Below are 26,307 nucleotides of genomic sequence, written 5' to 3' on the forward strand. Positions count from 1 at the left end.
ATATTCTTACAAAGGATTTGTTCATGGCACGTTTCACTTCATCAGAACCATCTGAATAGATCTGCTGAAATAATCTGTTTAAAGCTGCATCTCCCTCCAACTTTTCATTCTTTTCTTCTTCTTTGATCTCACCAACCAATTTATCCCAATTTCTTGTATAAGGAGATGATGATGGATATAGGTTCTTTACATCTGTGAAGTAAAAAAAGGCAGAAGTAATTAATCAACATGTTTCAATTATGTCAAGAATATGTAAACTTTGTGACCATGTATATGGAACATCTTAGCAAACAGTTTAGGTTACTGAATTTCATGTATGCAGTGTCTTTCTGGTATATACATCAATAACAAAATTTACATTTCTAAAAACTGAGTCAGTTACCATAATGTAAAATCTGGGGATTTCTCTTGAGTACAATAACTCAATAAAGTGTAAACTTCTGATACTTTATATAAAATTAGATTAGATTAAAAGCAGATTCTTCATGTTGATAACAGGAGAAACTAGATGAAAAGTATACAGAACTTTTATGTTTTCAGAAAAGTTGCAAAGACAGTACAAACAATTTTAAAAATAAAAGTTTTTTTAAAGGATGCCTATGAAATCTTTCGTAACTAAGATTTTAATAAATGTTAAAAATGTGGCTTTTTCTAAAGTATTTAGTATCTTTCAGAGTATAAATAGCCTGAAAATATAAATAATCATCCATGCCACTCCATACTCTCCCCACATCAAAAATATAAGATTATTTCAATAGCCAATAACAATAAGTAATGCCTAAATGTTTAAAGTACTACACTTGATGATCTGAAGTTCAATGTCCACATGCCATACACCTAGCAAATAGTGTTGGTAGGGCACACTGGGGTTTGTAAACAGAGGCTGCTTGCAGCCAGAAAGGCTACTGGCCCAGGGGCTCGGGGTACTGCCAAGATTGCTCCAAAGACCAAAGGCATCAAGATCTTGGCACACAAATAATTAGAAAATAACTAGCCAACCTAGTAGCTATAGGAGCAGCTCTGTTCACTGTCCAATAAAAATATGACAGCCTCAAACGTGAGTCACATATATAATTTTAAAATTTCTAGTAACTACATTACTAAAAAGAATCAGGTGAAATGCAGTTTAATAATATATTTTATTTAACCTGATATATATCATATATAGTATCATTTTGACACAAAACCAACAGAGGCTGGGCATGGGGGCTCACGCCTGTAATCCCAGCACTTTGGGAGGCCAAGGTAGGACGATTGCTTGAGGCCAGAAATGTGAGACCAGCCTGGGCAACATAGCGAGAACCTATCTCTATGGAAAAAAAAAAATTAGCTGAGCATGGTGGCACATGTCTGCAGTACCAGCTACTTGGAAGGCTGGGGTGGGAGGACTGCTTGAGTCCAAGAGGTCGAGGCTACACCGAGCCATGACAGTGCCACTGCATTCCAGCCTGGGTGACAGAGCAAGACTCCCTAAAAAAAAAAAAAAAAAAGAAAGAAAGAAAGAAACCAACAACAAAAAGAATGTATTTTACATTCTTTTCTTTTTTTCATACTAAGTCTTCAAACTGTGGCATATATTTCACATAGCAGATCTCAATGCAGACTAGTCATATTTCAAGTGGTGAACAGGTAACGTGTGGCTAGCAGCTACTGCGTTGGACAAAACAGCTGTAGTCTTCAAAAAACCTGATTCAAAATTTCCCCATCAGCGTATGTATTAGGACACATTAATACTAATCTAAATGTTCCTCCCAATATTGCTCTCTACATCCCTTTTGTCAAAATAGCTGAGAAACTATTTAACATCCACTGTTTTTCTATGCTTTCTCTTCACTTGTAAACCGACTTTCTCCCTGCCCATTCCTCCTCAAAACAAGACAAAACCACACACACACCACCAACACATAGCTTTTTTCAGGGCCAAATATATTGTTTTGAAAATCCCATCCACCTTCCTTCTACTAGACATCCTTCTATCTTTGTACATTTTCACTAGAAGCCAGATAAAACAAAAAAATGCATGCCATGGTAAGTTAAGAGCCCGGGAAACATGGATTTAATTAATCCTAATGCTGACTCCCAGGAAGCATGAGAACAGAGGTTTTAATCTCCATTTTACAGATAAGCAAGCTGGCTCTCAGACAGGTTAAGTGACTTGCCCTTATCTACAGTCTCCAGCTTGCAATACACAGGAATCTGACAAGCATATTAATTTCTTATAAAAACAGGACAGGAAGAATATCATCTTGAATACCTAAGGTGTTGAGTTTAGAAAAAACATGGTAACTATAACACTAAAAAACCTTGATCTTTAATCTCAGAAAAACTTTTAACACCTGGAGATGGTAGAAGAACTACTTCGAGAGATGAGTAACCTCCCCGTTCATTCACTATAATATCAAATAACTACATAGATACTCATGTCGGCAAAAACTGTTTCCATTGTTAGAAAATGCAACAACAAGCAGTATGTAATGAGTAGACAAGGTGTTAAGAGAGTAACCGGAACCAACTGAGAAGACCTAGATTTTAGTCCTAGACAATGAGAACTGCTGGATAATCTTAACTTTTCTGAGCCTGCAAAATGGGAGGAGTAATAAGGGGCTGCCTGTTATGCAGGGCTATTAGAACCAAGTAAGATGCTACATTTAAAGTGATTATATTTTTTTAAACCTTTCAGCTACATATAAACCTCAGCCTCAAAATCTCTTGGAGTCAGTCCTAAAAGAAGCACATACATCTTTCCAGTAGAGTGGGAAGCAGATGCTTAACTAAATACCTTAAATACCAACTAGATATACTTCAGTCCTTAGAAAGTATCTGTTGGTGTTAATACCCTGATTTTGAAAATTATACCATAGACGACTTAAGAGGTAATCATTGGACTAGTTAAGACACTATCACCGGGGGAAACTGGGTGAAAGCTACATGAGAATCTCTTATTTTTGAAACTTCTAAACATCCAAAATTATTTCTAAGGAAATAACTACATACACACATACATACATACATACACACACACACACACACACACACACACCCGAATGATCTGTTGAATAACTTGGTGTTTTCTAAAAGGTGCCACAAGGAAATGTGTTTTCTGTTACAGAAGAAAGCAGTCAAAATCAGAAGAAGTAGCTGAGACACATGTTAGCCTGTTTCAGTCATTAAATCAGACCATTACTTCTAATAAAAAGAAATTTCGCTCCACTCATTAATGAGGCAATTGCTATAAAATATAATCTTGGGTTGTAGTTCTGAGTGTGCTGTGAATTAGTCCATTACAAAAATTCTTATCTAGTTATTGCATATACTTAAAATTGACCTCAACACAAAGTTCTGTCTGTTTCTTACAGGACTATATATACAATGAAGCCTGGTTTTCTACTCTTTTCCTAGACTTTCCTTTGGCATTTATTACCTATTTGTGTTCATCTCTAAATTAGCAATAAGAAATGGGGTAGACACCTTACCCTGTAAAGCCCTGAAAATTCCAGGAAATCAGATGACAATATCAGTAGAAGGAATAGAAAGGAATAAGTGAGAGAGGGAGAGGGAAGAGTGGGAAATATATCAGCTGAGTAAACCAAATTACAACCCAAAAAGAAACAACAGGAGGGGCCAACACACAAAAATAAACATCCTCCAACTGATGTCATAAACTTTACATGGTAAACAATAAATCCCAACTCCCTCTGGGATTTTGCTGCCATTCATTTTATTCTTAGAATTTGAGAAGTTAGAACTTTCACAGAAAGGCTACTTTATATTTTATGGAGCAACCTTATTATACTCAATGTATCTTATCTTCAAAACATAAATAATGAAAGCAAAAAGAATGTTCATTACTATTTAATTTCAGTTACACAATACGAATATAAAGCTATCAAGGCCAGAAAACAAACCTGCTACGAATTGTTTTGGCGTAGGCACATCTCCTTGCCCCTCTAGCTTTTCCCATCTCACAGCCTCTGGCTTTTTCAGTTTAATTTCAATCTGGAGGAGACAACAAATAAAATCCATTACTCGATGTAAAATACACAAAACAGTAAAAAATGCAGTTTTCTTAATAGTATCTTTGACAGTTTCCTTAAATTACACAAGGATAAATTTGAAGAACTATGAAACAATTTTGTTTCTACACTCAAAACTCACCCTTGAAAAAAACAACAAACATACTATATATAAGCTACAATCAAGAAGAGACTTGAAGAACATATGCTTTTTTTCATCCAAAGCAATCTGAGCCAGGGATAATTCTGCCACCCAGGGGACATTTAGCTATGTCTGGAGACACTGTGGGTTGTCATACTGGAGTGAGGGAAGAGGTGGTAGTGACATCTAGTGAGTAGAGACCACGGTTGCTACTAAACATTCTACTATGTACCAGGCAATCCCCCAAAGTGTCAATAATGCCACTACAGAGAAATCTGATTCTAAAAGAATTACTGCATTTACATGTACATTAACCTGTTTTACGGTGGAGAAACTTATTTCACTGTATAAACATAATACAACTAACGCTAACATTCTGGCAATCATTCATTCACCAAATAATTACTAAGCACCTACTATGAGACAGTATAGTCTTCAAGGCTGTGGGAGATCTTTGTTTTATTTTTAGAGACAGGGTCTTGCTCTGTCTCCCAGACTGGAGTGCAGTAGGACGATCATAGCTCACTCTAGCCTTGAACTCCTGGGCTCAAGTGATCTTCTAGCCTCAGCTTCCCAAATAGCTGGGACTACAGACAACTGCCACCACTCCTGGCTACTGTTTTTAAAATTTTTTGTAGAGACAGAGTCTCACTAGATTGCCCAGGTTGTTCTCAGACTCCTGGCCTCAAGCCATCCTCCCACCTCAGCTTCCCAAAGTGCTAGGATTACAGGCATAAGCCACCATGCCCGGCTGAATTTTTAAAATACTAAAGACACATCCTCGACCATTTCGAAGTATGTGAGATACTTTAAGAAAGTTACTAAAGTTGTAAACAAGTAAATGTTCTAAAAGCTCAGGAGAAGCACACCTGACTGTGAAGAGGAAAGGCTTTATATACCTTGAAGGGCTTTGAAGGGTAGAAGCATTTGCAAGAGTGAAGGCGTAGGTCTGCAGAGGCACAGGGAATGGCCTAACTGGAGCACAGGTAGAAAGGACACTGCATCCGGGAGCACCGTGAAGACTAAGTTCACTTATTTACCGAGAAGACTAAGTTAACTTATTAAAATGAAAAGTTGGCCACGCGCAGTGGCTCACGCCAGTAATCCCAGCACTTTGGGAGGCCGAGGCTGGCGGATCACAAGGTCAGGAGATCCAGACCGTCCTGGCTAACACGGTGAAACCCCATCTCTACTAAAAGTACAAAAAACTAGCCGGGCAAGGTGGCGGGCACCTGTAATCCCAGCTACTCAGGAGGCTGAGACAGGAGAATGGCGTGAACCCAGGAGGCGGAGCTTGCAGTGAGCCGAGATCGCGTCACTGCACTCCAGCCTGGGCGACAGAGCGAGACTCTGTCTCAAAAAAATAATAATAAAAATAAAATGAAAAGTTAATAGTATCCTAATGGCATCTCTTACTCTAATTAAGGCTAGCCCCCCGAGTCTATCTTTACCCCTAACACACACAATCACATAGCATTTTATCTACCTTTTGTTTTCTTTATTCAAATAATGCTCTCACCTCTATTTTAACAGGCTAAAATTAGCATTTTTAGTACAAATATTAAAGCAAGGACTATAATAAACATTATATGAAACAGTTTAAATGAGCAATTGAATTAGAATTTTATATTCTCATGTTATTTTCCTATGAAAAGGATCACAACTTTTGTAAACAGAATTAAAAAATCAAAAGGCAGACTTAAAAAGAGAAGCCTATTTACCCTTTGGTGGTTCTATCTTTTATCAGATGACTCATTTAAACTAGCAATTCCTGGTAATATTTATACCAAACGCACTCAGCAAAAGGACCTTCAAAATTTGCACCTTAAAATACCTTACCAAGAGCTAACATAGGGAAAACTGCCAGTATTTTTAATCAGAGATAAAATGATGGTATATGTATGGGGGGTATGTGGTCTCAAGTGTTTATTTTTATTTTCTTTAGGAGCAAAGAAATGTAATAAACAACTGTTTTCATAATAAGAGAAAAATATGAAACAAATGTCACTGGGATAAGAGCAAAGAGTAGTAATCCCAGAATGTTAGGAGGCCGAGGCAGGCAGATCACCTGGGGGCAGGAGTTCAAGACCAGCCTGGCCAAAATGGCAAAACCCTGTCTCTACTAAAAATACAAAAAGTAGCCAAGCGTGGTGGCAAATGCCTGTAGTCCCAGCTACTCAGGAGGCAGAGACAGAATCGCTTGAATCTAGGAGGTGGAGGCTGCAGAGAGCCAAGATCGTGTCGCTGCACTTCAGCCTGGGCAACAGAGCAAGACTCTGTCCAAAAAAAAAAAAAAGTATAGAATCTTTGGTGTAATTTACATGTTTAAACTCTACATACATACAAACACATTTCATAAGAATTTCTAGAATTCCCTAAAGTGAACTACAATTAATTTTTATAAAGTAATATACCATCAATATTTTCTGTACTCTGGTTACTTTCTCTGGTTACGGTAAATACCGTAGCATTACCGATAAATGCTACGGTATTTATCAAGAGAGAACACAAATCAAATAGATGGCAATGACACAGCAACAGTTACTGAAAAGAACTATTAATATTATCTGAAATTAAAATTGCATCTTCTTTAATTTTCAGCTCATCTAAAAAATGAGGGTCTGGAAAGTACTGTGTACATCACCACATTAAACATGGCCACAGGCCACCCTATATTCACACTTCATGTTCCTGTAACTATGAACATACTGTCCATAAAAAGTTCCTTGTTTCACCTGAAGAGCAGCAGAGTAGCATTTGCATCTACTGAAAACCACTATAACCTGAATAATTGTGCTGTATGAACAAAGAGGACTTTATAAAGCCAAAGGCAAAGCTCTTAGTAACAACCTGCTTCAGCTGAGACAAGCTGACCTCAACCTGAAATTACACTTAATCCATTTATTAAAATAGCTGCATGTAATAAACCACTTAAAGTAGCTTTTTAAAAAAGGTAAAAGGGGCCAGGTGTGTTGGCTCACACCTGTAATCCTGGCACTTTGGGAGGCTGAAGTGGGAGGATCACTTGAGCCCAAGAGGTTGAGGCCACAGTGGGCCATGATCACTCCACTGCACTCCAGCATGGTCAACAGAGTGAGACCCTATCTCCCCTGACAAAAAAAAAAAGTAAAAGAAGGGAGGGACTATTTCCTATGAAATCCTTTTTACTCTTAATTCACTTTCAATGGTCGTACATGCTTTTACAAATGAAGTTTTAAGTCTTGATGATTCTGGCAGATAGTTCTAGAATTAGCACCAGTCCAATTTCAGAAGTTTTTATTGCAACCATTAACAAACCATTCTATTTTCATTTCAGTCAAAAATACTTTAAAAGTAACTTAAAACTTTGGTAGTTTGCTTGTATGTTGCTCTCATATGTACAGGGAAGGCTCTCAGGGTGCTAATATCCCAAAAGAGTATTCACAGATTACATATGAGAATCCCTTCTGTGCTGGATCATTAGTTCTCAACAGTATACGTATTACCATCCACTTCTAAAGTCTCCTCTGCATAGCAGATAGTTTAATTCTTTCCAGTGAACGAAATTTCAGATTTAAAGAGATGTCATTACGCTTAAGCAGTCATGATATCCAGACACCACCATCTTAAGTGGTAAGTCAGATCTCACCTACCACTACAGACTGACATGAAGGGATCTCTCCCAGAGACTCAAGAGCTGGGGCAATTTACTGGCAAACTTTTGAGACCCATACACTTCAAGACTGTACTCATTAAATAATTGTTCCTCTAATCTTCAGAATACAGTCTTCCCAACATACTCTTACTGAGCTGTTTGCACGTTTAATTGCTACATCAAATTCCTTTGTCTGATAATAGCTCAGTCTTTGAACCCAGACTAATACATCTACCTTGATTTTACACTAAAATATTTCTATAATCACTTTTTAAATGCAAAAAAATGGCAATGAATGGAGAAGACTGAAAGATCTTCTCCAAATTTCTAATAGCTCATTTCAAATATTTGCTGAGTACCAACTCTGTGCCAGAAACAGTGCTGGTACATAAGGACACAGCCTCTGTTCTTCTTAAAGTAATTAATCAGAAGAGACATTCCCATAAACAAAAAGATTCCAGTATGTGTCAGGTGTAGTGACTGACCTATGTATCAGGAAATACCGCATTATCTGAAAGGAAACATGCTAGAATTTCATCTGAGTGGTGAGTCTGAGTGATCACTTCCTAAACTCCTTTATCTTTTCCAGATTTTCTATGATACGCATTTGCTGAATTTACAGCCTGAATAAAAATCGAAATAACTAAAATAAAACAGTAAGAAAGGTACTAGTAATATTTACTGAGCTCTTATTACATATCCTGTGTGCTACATGCTTCACATATATCATCTTACTTAATGGAATCACCCTATAAAAAAAAGATTGTTATCCATATTTTAGAAATGAGGGAGCCAAGATATGAAATAATTTGCTGTAAGTGCCTTTTTCAGCTAGAATTTTTACTTATTTCCTCAGAAACAAGCAGGGGTTGACAATAAGACAAAAACAATCAGTTGTATAATTAGAAGAGTCACAAATAGGTGCCACTGGTTAGATGTATGATCACAAGCAAGCAACTCAATCTCAGGGAGCCTCAGTTTCTCCTATAAAATGAGAACAGTAGGCCCTGACTCATTTAGGGTTCTCAAGAAGATTAAATGACATTATGTATGAAAAGAATAAACAACCGTGCCTGGCAAATAACAACAGAATGCTATTATCAATATCCTGATCAGTATAATCGGTTAAAAAACCTGGACAAATTACTGAACATCTCTGGGTTAAGTTTCCCTACCTGTAAACTGGGGATAAAAATACTTACACCATGCAGTAACTATGAGAACTACATGAGATAATACACAATACAGTGCCTGACATGTGATAAAACAGTCTAAACACCTATTCTAATTCTCCACAGGTCAAACAAAATGGGACTGACTAAATAAGCTACAGTATATGCGTATGCCGAAATACTCTCTGTTGAATATGTAAGGATGTGATAAAAATATCAACAAAGTGTAGCTGTTTGAAAATTATGTAGAGTAAAATTCTTCTTTTAAAAATGTATGAATATACATTACAAAATATATGAAAAGAATACATTCCAAGATCTACAATTTGCAATCTTTTTAAACTAATTCAGTTAAAAAAAAAAATCAAATCTCACTATTATCACCACCACTGTATTAAAAAGGCAAAACAAAACAATAATTTTTAAAACTCCCATATCTATGTATTCAGACCAGCAGAAGCATCATGCCAAAACACCCCATTCCATTACATTATTACCAGGATTTTTCTTTAACATACATACATTCTTCTATGAACATTAACAGGATTCACTCTAAAACTTCTCAAATTTTAGTGGGAGAAGAAAAAGGAGGGTATTTTGTTTCTAAGACATACATTTTTATTTCTCACAATCACAGGCCTTCATATTTTATATTGTATTAATTACTGTGACTAAAAATAAGAATATAAGAACATTTTCACAAGGGCAAATTCACCCCAAAAGACTGAGAATTCTAATTCTTTTTTTTCTTTTGGAGACAGAGTCTCACTCTGTCACCCAGGCTGGAGTGCAATGGCACGGCATGATCTCAGCTCACTGCAACCTCCGTCTCCCAAACTCAAGCGATTCTCCTGCCTCAGTCTCCCAAGTAGCTGGGACTACAGACACCTGCCACCATGCCCAGCTCATTTTTTGTATTTTTAGTAGAGACAGGGTTTCACCATGTTCACCAGGCTGTTCTCAAACTCCTGACCTCAACTGATCCACCCGCCTTGGCCTACCAAAGTGTTGGTATCAAAGGCATGATCCACCTTGCCCAACTTGTGAATTCTAAATCTTAAAGGGAACAAAAATTAATTTTTAAAATGCATATTTCACAATATGGGTGCCACTAAAGTCACAATTCTAAGATTGTGACCAGAGAATATTGTCATGAAATCAACAAGATGAAATGAAAGACATATAGTCTCTTAATTTCTAAAAAATTAATAGGCTGCCATTAAAGCTGATACTCAGTAAAAAGTAGCAATAACTATTAGAGATACTGAAAAAATATGAATCCTGGCTTGGAAAAACATATTGGATACTACATTGTAAAATAGTGGAGAAATGCTATTTCATTAATTTCAGGGTTTTACCTCTTACTACTTTCATCACTAATTATGTATCACTCAAATTAATAATATTTAACCACTGGTTATACATGGATACGCAACCTTCAATTTTGAAGGTGGGAAAGAAAAGAGAATTCCCAAAAGCAAAGAAATCGTCCTTTTAAGCTGCAAATTTTACAGAATCTCTACTATTAAGCAGAGTCTCCTCTGCAAAATGCATCCTTTCTCAATTCACAAAGGTCCAAGATATTAGAACAATCAAGATATCTGAATACATGAAAAGCAAATTATTTTAGTACTGTTGTCTCTTAGGTGTCCGCGAAGTAAGCCTCAGTAACCCAGAGATTTTATTTTCAGTATTTTAATATTATTTTCCTCTACTGTATGAAAAAGGAAATTCAAAGATTTTATCAGTTATTTCCCCAAGACATAATTAAGAAAACTTCTTTCAATTTGCTTCCCCCCAAATAGCTTAAGAGTAATCTAACAAGATTATGTGTGTACACACACAGACGCACATATATGATATATAAAATATGGAGCTTCCAGGGTCAGGACAAGAAAAATAATAATTCTTTAGAACACATCCTTAGAATCTAAGTTCTCCAATTCAAAACTTAGAAAAACCTAAGCAAAGATGCACTAGTTTGGTTGGCAATCAGAAGTGTATCTATGTCTCCTGGGTCAGGCCGAACAATTTAGTTAACTAGGTAAACTTGGGGAAAGTATTTAAAGTCCATTAACCTCAGATTTATTTTCCACCTGCAAAACTAAAAATAAAAATACTCTGCCAATGTCATGGGACTAAAACTAAAATCCAATTTTAATTCATTCACTGAACTAAGTACCCACTGTACAATGTACGTGGTGAGGGCTGCCAAGTTTGACAAATAAAAATATAGCATGAAACATATTTATGTAAAATATTCATTGTTTATCTGAAATATAAACTTAAGTGAGCATCTTGTACTTTATCTGGGGATCCTAACTGGGGCACATACAAAGATACAAATAAAACATGCTTCTTATCCTCAAAGATTTACATAGAAATGAGGAACATGAAATGTATACATAAACTACTATACAAGGAAGAAAAGTAGTCACTTAGTATTTAAAGAGGAAAGGGGCAGAAGAGGCAAACTGAGAACATAGTAGTATGGCTGAAGAATGGTCAAAATTAACAAATCCAAGACTCAAAAGAGAAAAAAAGAGGTAAGAGTGTTTAATTATCCTCGACTCTAGCCACACATCTGTGTATTTACCACACATGATATACTTCCACCATAGGAGGTGGCTCAGTAATGTAAGTTCTTAAGTCATTTATTATTTATTCACACTCGATTTAAATAACTCCAAATGGACATGCATTAACTTTTTTTTTTTTTTGAGACAGAGTCTCACTGTTGCCCAGGCTGGAGTGCAGTGGCGTGATTTCGGCTCACTTGCATTAGCAATCTCGATAGACATATATCAAAAAAAGTCAAATTCATAATTTTCTGAACTATATCCCTCTCAAATCTACCTATTTTGTGCTTGATTACTCAAAATAATTATTTTATTAAACAAATTCTATACTATGTGGATATGACCCGTGACAGACCAAAATCCTGGTAAGATTTCATCCCTTTCCTCAATTTCTACTGTCCCAAGCAGCTATTTCAAAAATCTGCCTCATAATTAACCAGCTTTGTTCTTGACAATCTTCAAATAAATAAGCAGATCCTTTTTAACTAGATGCAAAAACTACTTCACTTTGCACTTCCTTCTCCAACACTCTTGCAGCTGTCTCCTTTCTGCAAGCCCAACTACCATTCTTCACAACACAGGCCAACTCCGATCCTGTTCCACAACAGGAAACTTCACATGTCCTTAGAGCTTCAACCTAATAAATAGTAGCACAGCATGCTGCAGGACTTGTGTATAAAAAAGTAGTAGGCCGGGTGCGGTGGCTCACACCTGTAATCCCAGCAGTTTGGGAGGCCAAGGTGGGCGGATTACAAGGTCAGGAGATCAAGACCATCCTGGCCAACACAGTGAAATCCCGTCTCTACTAAAAATACAAAAATTAGCTGAGTGTGGCAGTACGTGACTATAATCCCAGCTACTCAGGAGGCTGAGGCAGGAGAATCACTTGAACCTGATTCAAGGAGGCGGAGGTTGCAGTGAGCTGAGATCACACCACTGTACCCCAGCCTAGTGACACAGCTAGACTCCATCTTAAAAAAAAAAAAAAAAGTTATGGAAAAGGCCTACCTATATCATTTATTTCCATTAACTCATTTATCATATACCTTCACACAGTTCTACAGCTGAAAGGACTCCAGAGTTCATTTGGTCCACAGCTTTCCTTTCAAAGGTGCTGAAAATTCAGTCTTATAGTCATTTTGTGCCTAGACTAAATTCACAGGGCAAGCAAAGATCCAGAGTCAGATTTTTAAATTTTCAGTTCAGTATTTTTCCTACTAAATTACACTACTATCTACATCTTTTGAGTGATACTCTCTGAATATTAATTCTATTGTATATCTCTACTTCTTTTAGAAACTATAAAGGAATCTAAAAACTACTCAAACTATAATTTATTCATTGTTCCCTCATAATAAAGTAACCTAAAATTCAGTTTAATTAAAAAAAAAAAAAAAGACAACGTCAGGTGCTGGAGACCAGCCTGGCCAACATGGTGAAACCCCATCTCTACTAAAAATACAAAAATTTAGCAGGGCGTGGTGGCACATGCCTGTAGTCCCAGCTACTTGGGAGGCTAAACCAGGAGAATTGCTTGAAAACAGGAGGCAGAGGTTGCAGTGAGCCGAGACAGTGCCACTGCACTTCAGCCTGGGCGACAGAGCAAGACTCCATCTCAAAAAAAACAAAAAAAACAAAAACAAAAACAAAACGGAGGATTCATCTTCATAGTAGTTTGTATTTTTAACTGCATGAGGTAGGGTGAGAAAAGTATTTGTACATCAAAACAAACAAAACTGACAAGTTCAAGAGAAGAGACACTATCAGTATCCAATCTTAAAAGACAGGCTTATTAGTGTATCTTTTAAAAAAATCTCTTTATTGAAAAACATTATATCTGTTTTAATAAGTGCACAAACGCCACACAAGCTAAGTGGATTTTTCTACTTTACTGTACTAGAATTTGAGAGGTAAAATAACCCTTATACTCAAAAGTTATCATTCTTCTTTTCCCTGTCCCTTGTAAATATAAAGGGCTGAAAGAATCTGCAAGCTTATAAACACATGGGTGATCAGTTCAACAGTATTTCTATAATTCTGAGAATATTACTAGTAACAAACCTTTTCAATTGTCTTACCTTTGTTGAAAGTACTTTAAATGTGCTCTGTTCTGGTATTATAGGATGAAGAAGTTCCAGTTTCAAATTGTAATCCTCTCCAGAAGGAAGTTTAACCAAAGCAGACAACTAATGAACACAAAATTACCATCACATTTTGCAAATGTATATAATGGAGGGTAAAAAACCTAGACAAAATAATTATAAATCTTCAATGTAACCAATTATTTTAAACATCATATATGGGATTTTAGATTTAAGAACCTCAAAAGGTTCTGAAAGATTTAAGAACCTTTTTTTCCGGCCGGGCGCGGTGGCTCACGCCTGTAATCCCAGCACTTTGGGAGGCCGAGGCGGGCGGATCACAAGGTCAGAAGATCGAGACCACGGTGAAACCCCGTCTCTACTAAAAATACAAAAAATTAGCCGGGCGCCATGGCGGGCGCCTGTAGTCCCAGCTACTCGGGAGGCTGAGGCAGGAGAATGGCGGGAACCCGGGAGGTGGAGCTTGCAGTGAGCCCAGATTGCGCCACTGCTCTCCAGCCAGGGGGACAGAGCGAGACTCCTTCTCAAAAAAAAAAAAAAAAAAAAAAAGAACCTTTTTTTCCATCTGTTATCCTTGACATGAATTCTTATATACATCATTAAACAGCAGAAAAGAGTAAGTTTCATAATATCTGTCATATAATCACACCTATTTGACATTTAAATCTCAAGAAAACATACAAAACCAAATGATATATAACAAAAAGTAATTCATGTGCAAAACATACAGTTCTATCACTACCTCTTTTAAATTATCTATTAAAAGGTTCTCTACTAAACGCTAAGAAATCAAGTTGTTAAAAGTCATACTCAAGAGGCTGGGCACAGTGGTTCATGCCTCTAATCCCAGCACTCTGGGAGGCCGAGGTGGGTGGATCACTTGAGGTTAGGAGTTCAACAACAGCCTGGCCAACATGGCGAAACTCCATTTCTACAAAAGTTCGCCAGGCACAGTGGGATGTGCCTGTAGTCACAACCACTCAGAAGGCTGAGGCAGAAGAATTGTTTGAACCCAGGAGGAGGAGGTTGCAGTGAGTCGAAATCGCGACACTGCACTCCAGCTTGGGCAAGAGGGAGACTGTCTCAAAAAACAAAAGAAAAAAGTCACACTCCTTTAACACGGTTAGTCAATTCTAAGACAAGTGTGATCACAAAACTAGATCTTTTTCATGAAGTACACCACATAAATATAAACAAATCACATTATCTTACTAATATAACCAAATTCTGCTTTAAATTTCAAATTTGAAGAAAAAAATGCACATCCAGCTATAACTTACCAACATACATATTCTTAACTCAAAGCAATGGCTTCAGATTTTACTTAGCGTTTTCCACATCATCTCAGGAAGAAATGACATTTATCTGATAAAGTGTTATAGATTATTCTGCAATATACTAAATTTACAAATAATAGTAATTAACATTGAAAAATGATTCAAAGTCTACTGACCTCTTTTTCTGAAAATTCCACATTTACATCATTTTTCTGAACATTCTTGATCATAAGTGTAATAACTACTTGAGATTCGGTTTGATACCAGTCATACCTATTTAAAAAAAAAGAATCTTAAATAACACTTCTAATTTTCTTAAAGCCATTGTCAAAACAAAAACTAGTCTGATAAACAACAAGAGCTCCACCTGGAGGAAGAAAACAGCAAAGCAGCTATTGATTCACAGAAACAATTTTACGTAACTAGTTTTTCATGCTCTGTACTAAAGGAAAAAAATGGTAAGGTAGATGATGCTCACACCTTTCCAGCAGACTTAAATACTTGCATGATTTTCTGGGTTCTGACTCATCTCCAACACTGTTGTGCTTAAACTAATATAAATATTAAAGATGCCATTTATTTTAAACAGCTAATATTTTATGCCATTAACAGTTTTTATACTCATGTCATCCAAATACTAAAGATAATCACTTAAATCCCTATTTCACAGACGATAAAACTTAAACTCAGAAAGGTGAAGCCATAAGCCTGAGTCAACACTCCAAGGTCTCATAACTGAAGTTGGAAGCTGATAGACTTGAGCACAGGAAACGGGCAAATGAGCTAAAATTAAAATTATATAAAGTTTAACTATGTCAGGCACAACATATACAACACTTTCCTTCAATTTCAAGATACATGGGAAGACTAATGGGTCTAGATTCTAATTATGTGCACCTTTTGTACTGAAACTCTAAAAATAGAGTTTTTTTCCTACTAAATTACACTACTATCTACATCTTTTGAGTGATACTCTAAAAATGTGAAGAGTTTGAGTGAAACTCTAAAAATAGAGTTTCAGTACAAAAATAGGGAATTCTCACTTTCAAATTCTCAGGACTAAAAACTCCCTGAGGGCAAAGCTGTTTATCCTGTCACTATTATATTCCTAGGACAAAGCACAGTGTCTGGTACACATAAATTAAGTCAGATGTTGGATTATTTTATGCTCTGAACACCTTCTTATTTCATGGTTATGTGCCCTATCCCTGCTGCCGCCGCCAGCGCAAGTCAAAGTTCCTTATCTACTAGGTACTTGGAGTTTTATCCTGTATCTCCCCACAATGACCATGAATAGATTGTTTTTAACATTTCCAGGCCATTTTAGGTAATTATATCCAAAACCAACTTGATTAAAGAAATTAACCTTAAGAGTCTCGGTTTCCCTTTGCAATTCAGTAAGGATGCAAAGCTCCAGAGCAATGGCTTGTGTTTCTGTTACAGTCCTAAGAATACAAGCTGTATACAGGCTAATGAATGATTAAAAGTCAGAAACTTGCTAGTTGCTTATCATTATTATAATTGCTGTCCTCAGCAACTAACTTTCAACTCACAGAGAATGTTCCTATGAAAAATTTGCTCCAAATATAAAAGGCAGGGTAAGTTACAATTCTGTTAGGTCTACTACTAACTTGTTTACCTGTGTAGTACCATAAACTTAACTGAAAGAGACTCTCCTTAATATATGGAAAGGTAACATAGTATGAAACCAAGTGAAGCAACTTTAAAGATGAGAAATGATTTGAATTTAACTTAAGTATAAACATTAATTCTTAAACAGCCTTAAAATTAGCTTTACACAAAGCTATTACCACAATTTTAGAAAACAAAAACTTAAAAATCACATGGTAAGAATTTACTTACTATTAAACTACAGGGTTTCTTTTTCTTTAGGAATATCTATCATGCATTGTTTTATGAAAAAGAAACACTTACTTGACTTTTGACTGATGAGTCCACTGGGATGCAGATTGATTTCGGCAAGTTGAAAGAGAAAGATTTTTACAAGTCAGTTTAGCAACTGTATATTAAAATGCACATATTATTAATTTACCCAACACTGCAGTTATTTTGATATAAAATACATGAAAATTTTCTTCAAAGTGTGGTAATTGTAATTGTTAAATACGACTAGTTTTCAAAAAAAAAATTAGAATGTTCAGCACTTAAAAAAATCTTAGTTTCAATTTCATAAAATATTTTTCCTCCAAAATAACAGAGCTTTAAATAACAGAAAACTTCTAAACGCATGATTAGAAAAGGTTGCTTACATAAAATGGCCAGTTCTAACATTGAGCAACTCCCTAAACTAAAACAACATTGTTTTAAAGAAACAGAGTATATTAGCCAGGCTTGGTGGTGTACATCTGTAGTCCCAGCTACTTGGGAGGCTGAGGTGGGAAGACTGTTTGAGCCCAGGAGTTTGAAGCTCAAGTGCACTATGATGGCACCACTGCACTCCAGCCAGCATGACAGGGCAAGACCCTGTCAATTTCCAATTTTCTTTAACTTTTGTCTTAGACTATCACAAAAAGCCCTTCAAGTGATTCAAACTGTTGAACCTAAATAAACGCAGTAAGGTTTTAGCAACAAAAAGATAAATAATCATCCTGACCATACTAAAACACACGAAATCAACTTTAACCACACACTAAATTCATTAAAATAGGCCAATAATTTTCATGACTGGAAACTTCTATATTCATCAAAAAATGATTTTATTTCAGTTCCTAGAGGAACCCGCACTTAAATGGAATTACTCAATATTTAACTTCAGACAGCTCATCCTGAGTCTTGTCTCAAATATATTTGGTATTTGAAATTTAAAATAATAAAAACATGAAGAATGAAAACTTTGGACTTACCACCTCAGATTCTGAGCCTATTAAAACATAAAAAGAAACATTTTCAGGTAACAGTGAATTTATAAGCAAAGTTATTTACATGATTTCTATAGCACAAACATACTGATTAAGCAAGAAAATTCTACATACTTTTCAACTAAAGAAAACTAACCAAAAGAAAAGTGGTTTCATTTTGCATTCTGAATTCATCTTAGACTCCTTGTAATTTCTTACTGATACACTACACAAGCAAATCCACCCTAATCTCCCTTTCAACATAAGAAGCTATGCAAAAACCAGTGTATCTTTGGAAGTCCACATCTAAGGAAACGTATACTATTTAAAAGAAATTATAAAGGTAAAAACAAATTTGTTTAAACCAAAAAAAATTCAGATGTTTATTTCTTTTTAAACTAAATACCAAGGGAGACCCACATACCATTCTGAGCTTCTTGACACCTTTTAATCCAGACACTGAAATTAGCATCTGCACCTAGAAAGAAAAAACTGACTATAACATCACTCATTTGCACAACCTATTAATCAACCAATACTTACTGAATACCTACTACATCCCAGGCACTGTTCTAGGCACTGGGGAGTCAGCAGTGAACAAAATCTGTCTTAACAGACCTTATTGCCAAACCTACTATAGTTATCAATATACCAACAGTTTAACATTTAGTTGTTCATCATGAAACATTTTGATTTTTTAAAAATTTTAACTACAGTCAACCTTATTAATTTCACAGATAAAAATAATCTACATTTCCCCCAATCTCGCTGCTCTTAGAGAAGTTTCCTCACACACAACAAAATTGGATGTAAATCAGACTCTCAATATGCCATCAGTTAGGGTGGGGAGGAGGCTTGGTAACTGGGAGCTGAGCTGAGGTCCAAAAGCCCTTCCCAGCCCCAGCTTGCTCTTCAATGCAGATACCTATTCAGTCCACTATTCTCTCAGTGGCTTTATCTGTTACCATGCCCTTCCTACCAACATTAAGTATCTTTAAATTCTGTGAAGTTTGTCATATCTCCAAGTTACACAGTAGTCGAGAGGCTATAGGTGATGTATTATATATTTACAGATAACAGTGTAAATGTATGCATAAACAAATTATTCATTTCTGGAAACAGAACAATGATTACATTTAAACAGTCACTGTGCATAGTAAGATATGTTAAAAATATTAAAAGTACTCTAAATAAAAGCTTATTAATTCAAGTTAACTTCAGGGAAGATTAATTTGAAATTTTTAAATTAGAAATTTCTTAACAAACATTTCTACTTTACTAATTTATAAAAGAAATCCAACTATACCAGCCTTAATAAAAATTCTAAATACACTCTCTCACACACACTGTATTCTAGAGGAGAACTATTATATCAAAATCTTAGATTTGAGTAACCTATTATTTTAAATAATCAGTAACTAAAACCAAGCAATCTATCACACAAAGAGTGGAAAAGGTAAAAATTCTTTACCCTGTCTGATAAAAATAGAAGACTAAAAGCTTAACTTTTTCCCAGATTTTGGCCGGGCATGGTGGCTCATATCTGTAATCCCAGCACTTTGGGAGGTCAATGCAGGTGGATCACTTGAGGTCAGGAGTTTGAGACCAGCCTGGCCAACACGACGAAATCCTGTCTCTACTAAAAATACAAAAATTAGCCAGGCATGGTGGTGCATGCCTGTAGTCCCAGCTGCTCAGGAGGCTGAAGCAGGAAAATCACCTCAACTCTGAAGGCAGAGGTTGCAGTGAGTCGAGACCGCGCCACTGCACTATGGCCTAGACGACAGAGTGAGACTGCGTCTCAAAAAAAGAAACAAAAAACAAACAAAAAAAAACCCAAAAAACAACAAAAAAAGTTTTCTGGATTTAAAGACAAATTTTTTTTTTTTTTTTTGAGACGGAGTCTTGCTCTGTCGCCCAGGCTGGAGTGCAGTGGCCTGATCTCAGCTCACTGCAAGTTCCACCTCCCGGGTTTACGCCATTCTCCTGCCTCAGCCTCCAGAGTAACTGGGACTACAGGCCCCCGCCACCACGCCCGGCTAGTTTTTTTGTATTTTTTAGTAGAGACGGGGTTTCACCGTGTTACCCAGTATGCTCTCGATCTCCTGACCTCGTGATCCACCCGTCTCGGCCTCCCAAAGTGCTGGGATTACAGGCTTGAGCCACCGCGCCTGGCCGACAAATTTATTTTTAAGTGAAATATCCTCAATAGCAATTTTACCCAACAGGTCCTCTTCTGAAGGCCACCTCTGAAATAACTAAAAAATAAATGTCAATGGCATGATATTAAGATCTTACTCAAGAAAAAAATTTAGGGGCCAGACACAGTGGCTGGTGCCTGTAATCCCAGCACTTTCAGAGGCCAAGGCAGGCAGAACACTTGAGTCCAGGAGTTCAAGACCAGCCTGGGCAACGTGGCAAAACCCCATCTCTGAAAAAAATAAAACGCAAAAATGAGTCAGGTGTGGTGGCATGTGCCTGTAGCCCCAGTTACTCAGGAGGCTGAGGTGGGAGAATCACTGGAGCCCAGGAAGTGGAGGCTGCAATGACCCGAGATCACACCACTGCACTCCAGCCTGGGCAACAGAATGAGACCCTCTCTCGCTAAAACAAGAAAGAAAAATGAAAATGTAGAGAATGGTATGACTCATGTTTCTTCAGGATTTTCACATATGTATAAAAGCACTACATAATTTGACTCTAGAATTTGCTAAGTATCAAAGCACTACATAACTTGACTCTAGAATTTGCTAAGAGTACAGATGCCCTGTTTGCTGATTGAACAGCCCTAATTATTCACGTACCAAAACTGGGATAAGCAAGTTTGAGAATAAGCCTTACCACCCAGACCTCTCCTTTTTTAATTTGTAGCCTCCATTTGCATAATCACTGCTAAAATCCTTTTTTCTGAATAGGTACACAACAGAAAAGCAAATATTCAAAACAGTAGAGTAAGAATGTAACATAAAACACTAAGAGTGAAGTTTCTTCTTTTCAGCACTACTGACATTTTGGACCAGATACTTCTTTGTTAGGCAGAACTGTCCTGGGCATTATAGGACATATAGTAGCACCCCTGGTTTATACTCATTAGATGTCAGTAGTACATCCCCCTCCACCATTCATGATCATCAAAAATCTCTTCAGACACTGCATAGTTTCCTGGGAAACAAAATTGTTTCCAGTTAAGAACCACTTCTTTAAGAGAACTGTGATAAAACTCTATCATAACATAAAGATAAAATGATAGTACAAGTAGGATTATGTAGTTTCCAATTTTCTGAGATTACTCACCACCTCTTAGTATTTTTCAGATTTAAAAATTCTTGGCTCTCACAATTTCTATATGTCCAGATATCCATACCACTGTGATACTTTTCATACATTCCCCTCAAAAACGTAACATTAAAAGTCACAATACTCTCAAAACTGTGTTCCTTCTGTACCCTCTCATAATTTAATCAAACATACACTTCACTTCTCCATAAAAACCTTTAATGTTAAGATTTCACATCTCAGCAATCTGATTAACGTAAAATGAACAGACTTCTGACCAAGAAGGCAAATTACACTTTCACTTCTCCATTAGAAAAAAAAAACCCAGACCAAGTAGAGAAAACATAAGTGTTTCCATAGTTTTTTACTTCTAATGGTAAAGTTCATCTGTGATTTAAATGCCAAAAGGCTAATTTAATCAATTTTAAGTGATCTCATATCTGCAATCAATATGAAATGTAATTAAGATGAGAAAAACAGGTATTGGGTTTCTACAATTAACCTGAAATTAACATTACCAAAATTCAGCTTTGGTATTTAAGACAGAAATAGATAAGTTTATTAAAGCATAATTTTTAATACTTACTATCTAACTTTTGTCCTTCTGTAAAAGTTTCTAGGGCAGCAGCATAGTTTTTTTCATGGTATTCACATATTCTGCATGAATGTATTTAAAACAAATTAAGACACACAAAAAACCTGGAAAATAGCCTTCTTTCTAAATAAAAAAACTTACTATTTTCTACCGTTGAAATAAAAAATTTATTTTAAGTATATGTTAATAAACCAAGAGACTTTCTAATATATTCTTAACATCTAGTACAATTCCTAGTAAAATTCAATTTTGGAACTCACTTCAGAAGGAATCTGACTTTAATTGTACAGACTTGCTTACTCCAAAATATAATTATACAAAGGAATTAAAGAAGTTTCTTAAAGAATAGTTATACTGGCCGGGTGCGGTGGCTCAAGCCTGTAATCCCAGCACTTTGGGAGGCCGAGGCGGGCGGATCACGAGGTCAGGAGATCGAGACCATCCTGGCTAACATGATGAAACCCCGTCTCTACTAAAAAAACACAAAAAATTAGCCGGGCGAGGTGGCGGGCGCCTGTAGTCCCAGCTACTCGGGAGGCTGAGGCAGGAGAATGGCGTAAACCCGGGAGGCGGAGCTTGCAGTGAGCTGAGATCCGGCCACTGCACTCCAGCCTGGGCGACAGAGTGAGACTCCGTCTCAAAAAAAAAAAAAAAAAAAAAGAATAGTTATACTTATCAACAGAAACAAGATGGGATATCAAGTACACAGATATAGAGCTTTCACAGCATCAAATGTTGCCTATTTGGCTTGGCTGAATAGGATGCTGTCCAGTAAATTAAATACAGTAAATTCCAAATGATTAAAAAAAAAAAAAAAAAAAGGAATGTGAAATCTATCAGCTTCATCTATATCTTTCAATTACTTCAATCATCACTTTTAAAATTTACTAAGTATAGATCTCATATTACATATTATGGTTAACAAAATAATAGAACCATAAGTTGTATTTAAAATTGAATCATATCTCTGCTATATAATGTATAAATACAGAATTTTACAACTTATATAAAGCTTGCAATGAACTCATTCAACAAATTAAACACCTACTATCTATACGAAGCTCAACAAGAAGAGTAGCTATTGCATACCCTTTTCTCAACACAGCAGTGGAATTATTTGGATTGAGTTTGAGAGACTTCTTTGCATCAGCAACAGCAACTATGTAGAAAAAGACGGGTTTTTAGTCAGTTATTTACAGATCCTAGCAAATACATATAACATATGCATCAGTTTTAGATTTCTAAGTTTTCAAGCTGGTAGAAGTGCCAAATGGTTTTAAATTAGGAAAAGCTAATACAAGATAGAATTCAAATAAATTATTACTCTTGTATCTTCCTTTTGGTTTAACATTTAGCTTCCTTCTTAAAGCTCTTCAGTCAATGAATACAGCTGTGTCACAAAATTCACCTCCTTGTCTCATTAACATCGTCTACGTAATTTTACTCAAGGTATTCAGTTTTACCCTATTCAGATTCTTGATCAGAATAATTTTTTAAAGTTACAAAACACAGAAATATATTACTTTTTAAATATAGGTGGTCTTGTTATGTTGCCCAGGCTGGTCCTGAACTCCTGGGCTCAAGTGATCCTCCTGCTTTGGCCTCCCAAAGTGTTGGGATTACAGGTGTGAGCCACCATGCCTGGTCACATTCTTTTTCATAAATACAAACAAGCGTTTCATTTTAATACTCTGTCAAATAGTAAATGTGATGCTATTTTTTATCAGCATAGCCAATAACTATGAATGAAATCTGTATACATTCTGCACCCAATGAAGGAAAAAGTGACATCCATACAATTTAAATGGGTGTTGCTCAACATGTCTGTCACATTTGAGCTACTTTACCTTGTATCAAAGACCAATTTAAAAATTCTCAAAGACAACCTTTAATTTGTCATGGGTAAAATGTGTAAGTAACTTATTAAAAAGGGCAATATACTTTATAAGAAAAGTTACCACAGTAATTCCCAAGAAGAATGTGACAATAAGCTCTTTGACAATAATATTGTGCATCATCTGGTTTCTCTTCCAAAGCCTTAGTTAGCTCCTACAAAAACAAACATGTTGAGTGTCAGTAAAAGTTTGTAAAAAGCCATCAAATTCTAATTAAAACATAATTTTTAATCAAGTAACTTATTGTCAGAAGCTATTTGGAGGAAAGCTAACAGAGATATAATCTTAGAGTTTTTCCTTATAAAAGGATCAGTATCTCCCCCACTTCTCTTGTCCGTCCTCCCAAAAGTAGACAATCTAATGTAGTATCTGTGTACCGTAAAGTACCCAGTCTACAGAAGTCAATAAATGATCATTATTATCAGTTCATATATTCTAAAGAGTTTAATTGTTATATATTGACCACTACAGATTTCCTCCTCCTAATCTGAAGAAGATTCAAACACCATATAGAATTTGAGATTCCTAGAAAATGTGAAGCTGTGTAATAAAAAAACACTAGAAGTTAAATCTAGCACTCAGGGAGGTTAAGACAATCAATACATACACAGTCAAGCTTACCTGGCCCTCTTCTAGTCTCTATCAATAGCACACAACTCTAATAAAACCCAACTAAATATTCTATTCAAAGCCCAGACACAAACTAATAGATGGCTACGTCAGCTATCAAGAGTTAACATTAGAGACTGAAACTTTTTCAACCTGTGCAGTCACAACATATAGGTGTGGTAGCTGGAAAACCAATGATGCAAAAGATTACACAACTTGGGAGATCAAGGACAAGTGCAGGAACACTTTTATTTTCTGCCAACTGACTACAAACTCTAGGGATTTGGTAGTTTTCTTAAATGGTAAAATTATTTCAAAAGCCACATGTATCACTGACTTTGCTTTAACCTAGTAGTGTGATTCTCACAAAGCAACATATACAGAAGCTCCTCAAATCACATGGGGTTACAGTCAATCAACAGAAAGTGTGGCTCAAACCAGAGCAAAGAAGCTGTAAGATGCTACTTCAAGGGCCTCACTTTGTAGTTTGCAGGCTGTATAAGGAATCTGGACCTTAGGTGTGATGGAAAGCCATGGAAAGTTCACTATAAGGGCATGGTCCAATTTACTATTTTTTTAAATGTCATTCTGGCTGCAGTATGGTGAATACATTATCAAATCAGGACTGGAAATGGAGAATTCTTAGGAAACTACTACATTAAGTCTAGGTTAGAAAAGGATGTTAGCCACAGAGGTGACAAAGAGAAATACGATAAGTTGGAACATATTAGAAGCAGCGAGACTTGCTAATGGATGAACATGTGAAATAAGATAAATTGAAGATGACTGCAAGGTGCTGGGCTTGCCTAGATCTGTATGTGGCATCCAGTAACCATTCAATGAAAAGTATTGATTTTTCTCCTTGCAGATTTTTTTTCAGACCTTTCCCTGGTCTCTACTTTGACTTCATCTCCTTTGCCACAGAATACAAAAATATTTGCCTCTCTAGTCTTCATCTTCTCAAAATCACTAATAACCCCTTATCAAATCCAACTGATTCCTATCTGACTTGATCTCTCTGTGGCCCTTGACAATAATAACCAGGCCTTTCGGCTTACCATTCTGCTGCCTCTTAAAAACTAATGTTCTCCTTGGGCTCAGTACTTAAGGCTTCTTCCCCTCTACAAACATTCTTTGATTCCTTAACTATTGGGGGGCTTCACATATGTGTTGATGCATGCTGATGACTCAAGTCTATTTTGAGCCTAGACAGTGCCTCTGAGCAACAGCAGCACATAGTTTTCTCTAGACTACCTGAAATGTCCCGGGCAACTCATATACAAATATTCACAACCTAAAACTACTTTCTCTCCTCAAACCTATTCCCCAATGCTGAATGCAATCTTCTAAGTGCTATCATCCTAAGTGCTATCTAAATGAATGGCAGCAGTTCCTACATACATTCCCCCAGCCAGAAACTCAGGAGACATCCCTTATATTCCAATTGTTACCAAGTCCAGTGCATTTTACATAAAACAACTACGGCGCGGTGGCTCAAGCCTGTAATCCCAGCACTTTGGGAGGCCGAGGCGGGCGGATCACGAGGTCAGGAGATCCACCATGCCTGGCTGCACTTCTAATTAATTGCCAGGTGATACTAACACTGCTGGTCCAAGAGCCACACATTAAAAACCAAGGTACTAATGCTAGCCACATGACTATCCCAGGCAATTCTTCTCCTAGGTACATACAACCAAAAGAAATGCATATGTTCACCAAAATACACGTACAAGAGTATTCACAGCAGCTTTCTTTATGTTAGCTAATAACTAGAAACCCAGATGTCCACTGTTAGAATAAATTGTGCTGTACTTACATCTATACAACATATATTTATATGATGGACTATTACACAGCAATGCAAAAGAACTACTGCTTCACACAATTTGAATGTATACTCACGTAATGATTAAAGCAACAAAGCACCTACTGTATGATTCTGTTTATGAGTCAAGAACAAGCAAAACTAATTGATTCTGATGGAGGTCAAGAGTCAGCAGGACAGTAAGAATTACTGGCTCAGAAGGAGCACGAAGGAGCATTATGAATGGAGATACTCTGTATCTTAATCTGGTGGTGTAAACATATGTAAAAATTCATCAAACTATAGACTTAAAATTTGTGTTATTTACATATATCATACATGCCTCCATAA

At 36.4% G+C, this 26,307-nt stretch overlaps 1 protein-coding gene across 2 annotated transcripts in view; it reads right to left on the minus strand.

The window, feature by feature from the left end:
• Positions 1–26,307, minus strand: part of SUGT1 (SGT1 homolog, MIS12 kinetochore complex assembly cochaperone) — a 35,792-nt gene that overhangs the window by 7,381 nt on the left and 2,104 nt on the right. For both annotated transcript variants that reach the window (XM_033177614.1, XM_033177612.1), the window contains 10 exons: positions 23,607–23,697; positions 22,738–22,807; positions 21,640–21,710; positions 18,202–18,255; positions 17,784–17,800; positions 16,855–16,877; positions 15,096–15,192; positions 13,619–13,726; positions 3,906–3,996; positions 11–192 (listed from right to left, as the gene is read on the minus strand). In XM_033177614.1, the coding sequence (XP_033033505.1) occupies positions 11–192; positions 3,906–3,996; positions 13,619–13,726; positions 15,096–15,192; positions 16,855–16,877; positions 17,784–17,800; positions 18,202–18,255; positions 21,640–21,710; positions 22,738–22,807; positions 23,607–23,697 (804 nt within the window). The remainder of the gene's footprint in view (positions 1–10; positions 193–3,905; positions 3,997–13,618; positions 13,727–15,095; positions 15,193–16,854; positions 16,878–17,783; positions 17,801–18,201; positions 18,256–21,639; positions 21,711–22,737; positions 22,808–23,606; positions 23,698–26,307) is intronic.

Source organism: Trachypithecus francoisi, unplaced genomic scaffold, assembly GCF_009764315.1.
Source record: "Trachypithecus francoisi isolate TF-2019V2 unplaced genomic scaffold, Tfra_2.0 Lachesis_group18, whole genome shotgun sequence".
In the NCBI taxonomy this organism is placed as follows: Eukaryota; Metazoa; Chordata; class Mammalia; order Primates; family Cercopithecidae; genus Trachypithecus; species Trachypithecus francoisi.